Genomic DNA, 5,110 nt, shown 5'->3' with positions numbered 1-5,110 from the left:
TTCCATCTGGCGACTTCTGGCAGTTAGGAACTTTTAGCTGAGAAGGGCTTGACATGAAACACGTTCTACACGTTCTTATATGTTCGTCTACTATTGGTGCATGTTGCACTAATAATTTAGTTTTGATGTATGATAAATAGGTTAAAGTTAGATGTAGTGTTTGTCTAATGGCTTTACCGAGTGTGCAGGAATTGACAGATCCAAAGGACCAGATATCTAGCAAGAAGTCCAGATAGATCGATATATGGACCGACCGGATATCTAGCAAAAGGTCCAAATATGTCGACGGGTCGATCAGATATCTGGCGGAAAGTCCAGCTAGGTCAACTAGCAGACAGGATAGCTGGTGTGAAGTCCAGCTAGGTCAACGAGTTGATCAGATAGCTGGTATAAAGTCCAGCTAAGTCAACGGGCCGATCGGATAGCTAGTACGAAGTCCAGTTAGGTCAATGGGTCGATCGGATATTTGGCAGGAAGTCCAGTTGGGTCTATAGATCAGACAACTGGAAAACTGGTAAGTAAAGGTAAGTTACAAGAGGAGAGTGACTTGGTGAGGACACACCCCATTTGAGAGGACAGTAGGCGTCGACCCAATTTATTTCGAAAACCTAAATTGAGACCCTGACTAGATTTTATTCTCGGGATGGCAGGATCTAACTCATAAATCTTTGTAAAATATTCATGAATATATTTTTCTAACTCTATGTTGTAGAGAAAAATGTAGACCTTCGAATTCTGCACGCGTAGCAATTGATGGAGCTTGATTTCGAGTTTGGAGTCAAAAGTTATGACCTTCGGAAGATTGTTGTATCGGACTAGTAGTCGGAGACGCCTTCAAGCAGTGAAAGGCACCTTGAGCTTGCTTTGAAGTCGCCTTGAAGTTCTTTGAAGGCGCCTTCCAGAGGATAAAACTTGCAGTTTGCAGATTTTATCATCATCGAAGATAGAAAGATAATATTTCCTTGTGGAGGTGCCTTGGAGGAGGTTAAAGGCGCTTTCTACAGTCTATATAAGCCCTGTTTGTGCAAAATTCAAGACACAACTCACATGCAAGCTTCTATGCATCCGATTGAGGTTTCGACTATTTCGACCTACTGTTGTGACTCTGCTACAATGCTGTTACGCCTGACTACTACCGAGGAACCGACCGACACCGAGCCTAAGTTGGTAATCTTCAAAGGTGCTGGGTAACGAGTTGTAATTTGTGTATTTAAGTATTTGCAATAGGATAAGTGCAGGGTGTTGCACTTGTTTCATCTTTTTATACTCAATTCCCTTTTCCGGAGGTACCAAAAAAAGTATTTTAGTGAATTGCTTATCGATAAGTCCGCGGGACCTGGGTCTTTGAGTAAGAGTCGCCAAAGGCTCCGAACTAAGTAAAATCGAATGCGTGTTATTTTACTTAATTTTCTATTTTCGTCTTTTCTCGTAGTTTTCTGCTGCGTACTAAGTTCTTAAAAAATGAAAAAGCCCAGTTTTTCAAAAATCACGTGATTCACCCTCTCTCTCATGTGCGTATTGATCCAACATCTACCTCTCCTGATTATATCTATGCCCTTAAATTTCAATTTGACCCAATATATTGAGAACAATATTTTTGTGAATATGAATTAAAATTTTCAAACATATTCGTGTTTAAAAATTTATTATTCTTAATATATTGTGTCAAATTGAAGTTTGAGGGCATTGATATAATCAGGAGAGGTAGATGAATATATAAGAACGTGTTTCATGTTAATCTGAGGTCATTTGATTCATCAGTCGATTTTGGACAAAATCGACTGATGTACCAAATGTCAAATTGACATTTGAGAGCATGAATATAATCAAGAGAGATAGACGAACACATAGGAATTAGTTTTATATTAATCCGAGGTCGTTTGGTCTATCAACTGATTTAATCTAAAATCAATTTTGATTTAAAAAAAAAAACAATTCGATTGATTTCAAAACTCATTTAACTGATTTGATTAAAAATTTAACTTTTCGATATAGAACCAAATTAATTTGACTACTTTATAATATCAGTTGGCTGATAAGGGTAAAATCAAAAATAAATACATGATTTAGTTATTTTGAAATTTTTCTACGTGAAATGAATATTTTGTAAATTTATGTACATGATTCAGTAAAAAAATATTATTTAGATTTAGATTTTATTTCTAGGATTTAAATTTTCTAATTAAATGTTCAGTTAAAAGAATATATTATATCTCGCAATGCAGAAGTGCATCACCCTCCCAACATGCGTTGCACTATCGGTCACGAAGATATTTGAATATTTCCTAAATTAGCATGCTTTTTTGGACATGATCCATCTCAAGATCTACATCAACAAGAACTTGATGCACTACTCTTCCATTCACATCGCAAAGCTTCTTAATTGATTACAAATGAAACAACAGAATTAATAACTTTCGATACTGCACCCCCCAAAAAATAGATTAATCAATCGATCGATTATAACATGGGCGCCGTTATAACATCTTTCTTCCTCTTGCCGTCGCCGGCGATATCTCACGATCTCCGTTTGCTGGGCGTGGCCGATTGGTTACCCTCGAACAGCCCATCAATCAGGCTCTCGAGGTCATCTGGCGCGAACTTGATGTACTTCTCGGTCTGCCTTCCAGGATCGAGGTGCTGCGAGAAGCGGCCGAGGAAGGAGCGGTAGGCCGGCACGATCACCGCCGACACCGACACGCGGAGCTCCGACTGCATCTGCTCGTCGCTCACCACCCACGCGCTCTGCGTCTTATGAATCTCGTCGATCATGGCGTTGAAGCTCTTGAACCGCTCCTTCAGCACCGGCTTCGCCACCCCGCTGCCGCTCTTACCATGCGTCGTCAGCCCTTCGTCTCGAAGGGACGTCAGCACCCGCGACCACGTCTCCCGCTGATAGTTCTTGTGGTATTGCCGGAGTTCTGAGGATCGCCGCCGGTACCAGTTTTCCCCTAATATCTGGTGGATCTCCGGCGATCCTTTGACCTTTTTCGCCACGTACCGCCCGTTGTTCATCATGAAGATGTTGCAGAGCGCCAGGTCTTTGTACAGTCTCGACTTTGCCTCTAGGTTCGAGTGCAGTAGGTTCATCACTTCCAACAGCTGCACCGAAAAAGTCTCCTCGTTCTCGGCGGCGCCATTTCTGCTGCATTCTCCGTCGTAGCCCGACGAATTATCCGACTTTTTGTGCTCTCTAAACACTTGCTCCAGCGTCGCCCTGTATTCGCATGCGTACTTTAGGTAGTTCATCACGTAGCGGGTGAGCGGATGCACGGCGCCTCCCGGCACCGGCATCTTGTTGTTGTCCGCCTTGATGCTGCTCTCCAGGTCGCAGAAGATGGCGGCCGCTGCCTCCCCTATTCGGCACTTTACCGCCATGATCTCCGTCTTGGGACCGGTGATCCATTCCGCGCAGGAGCCCTGGTCTCGCCCTGCTTCCGGCGCGTTGGGAAGCAGAGCATCCACGCTCGGCGCCGCATCTCGCAGCGTCTCGTAGATGTCAAGCACCTTGAAGAGCTTCTCGGCGGAGCGCTTGGTCATGGAGACGGCCTCCGGGAAGGTGAGCAGCTGGATGAAGGCAGCGCGCGCGAAGGCACAGAACAAGCGATCGGATACGTCGCGATGGCCGGCGAAGACGGCCTCGCAGAGAGCGTGCTCAGCGGGAAAGACGGCTGTCGTGGCGTGCTGGAAGGCCTTGATCCACGACCCTACCTCGCCCTCGAGCGACTCCCATGCCATCTTTGACACGTCCTCGATGCTAACCCTTTCCAAGCCGAGCCTCGGCAAAGCCGCGTCGAAGGCGTTGCGCCGCGCCATTGCGAACACCTGGCAGCACTCGATCGAGTAGCCCGCGCCGACCATAGCGCGCGCGATCATACGCAGCCGCTGCACTGTCTCCGGTGGGTACGGCAGTGGCGACTCGCAGGCAGTGGGTTCCGGAGAGTCATGGACTTGAGCAGACGAGATCGGGCCTTTCACCTTCGTGCTGCAGCTCCCGGGATCAGGCTTACTTGCGTGTGGATCCTGAAGCAGAGCGTAGAACTCGTCCTCGAGCAGGCACATTGCTTGGTGAAGCAGGACACCGGCACGGTTCATTGTTTGGAAGTAATTGGTCTCCGACGAGAAGCTGCTCGCCGCCTCCGTCAGCTTATATACCCTCTCAATCGCGTGAAGAAGCGACGGTTCCTCCTCCTCCTCCTCGCCCGTCCACTTCGCCTCGCCGGACTCGTACTTGGCTATCTCCTTCTCCACCAACTCCACAAATTTGTTGATGGTAGACTCAGGGATCTCCGGCCTCTCTCCGCCTTCGTCGACGGAGAGAAGAAGGGAGATGAACTTGTCGATATCGTCGGAGATGGCGCTGAGGCTGGCTCCGGTTTGCTCCGCGTTAGAATTCTCTGTTGCCTCCTCTCCCTCGCCCTCCTCTCGAATCGAGTCCCCCGCGTGCCTCTCCTTCTTCTCGTGGCCATACACCAGTTTGATATTGCCCAAGGAGAGGTTGCGGTCCATCTCGCGGTGCTTCTCGTCGCCGATGGAGGCGAAGCTGCTGCATTTTTGAGGGAGATGAGGGTGGTTTCTCTCCATCGGAGCTTCGTTGTTTGTCACAAAGGGGAGAAGGGTAGAATAGAAACGAGGGGCGTCAACGAGGAAGACAAATCGTGGCGGAAACGAAGGAAGAAGAGCGATGGAGATTTGAAGTGCTGTCCTGTTGTCAGCTATACACATTGACCAAGTCTCGTGGGACGCCATTACAACTGATCTTGTCCATTGGATTTTCTCCTCCCTGTCAGATATGGTTAGGCTTGCTTGTATTTTAGGACAAGTTCTATACATGTTCTTCCATTATTCATTCAATCATATAATCTTTTCGGCTGATTTATTACACGCCTAATTCATGAAAGAGTTGACTTTGATTGATTGAGAGAGCCTTGCAATTGTTGCTGATAGAAATCGCTACATTCAAAATGTGACTAAAAAGGATTTGAAGACGACCTTCCAAATCTCAAGAATCCTGACTTGTATCAATAAATACTTCCCATTTGTTTCTTTTCTCTTTTGGGGCAAATTTAAAGTTAATTATAGTAGTAGTGTTTCATGGAAAAAATTAAAT

At 46.1% G+C, this 5,110-nt stretch overlaps 1 protein-coding gene across 1 annotated transcript; it reads right to left on the bottom strand.

Moving 5' to 3' along the window:
• Nucleotides 1-2,371: 2,371 nt before the first annotated feature.
• On the bottom strand, nt 2,372-4,630 carry LOC122032517 (exocyst complex component EXO70B1-like). Its single transcript, XM_042591819.1, has one exon. The coding sequence runs from the start codon at nt 4,582-4,584 to the stop codon at nt 2,518-2,520; it is 2,067 nt and encodes a 688-aa protein (XP_042447753.1). The 5' UTR covers nt 4,585-4,630; the 3' UTR covers nt 2,372-2,517.
• Nucleotides 4,631-5,110: the final 480 nt, after the last annotated feature.

This window comes from Zingiber officinale, chromosome 11A, assembly GCF_018446385.1.
Source record: "Zingiber officinale cultivar Zhangliang chromosome 11A, Zo_v1.1, whole genome shotgun sequence".
Classification (NCBI taxonomy): Eukaryota; Viridiplantae; Streptophyta; class Magnoliopsida; order Zingiberales; family Zingiberaceae; genus Zingiber; species Zingiber officinale.
This window is presented reverse-complemented; position numbering and strand designations above follow the sequence as displayed.

Excerpts from the sequence above, each read along its gene's own strand:
- LOC122032517 (XM_042591819.1), bottom strand. The coding sequence starts at position 4,584 with ATGGAGAGAAACCACCCTCATCTCCCTCAAAAATGCAGCAGCTTCGCC.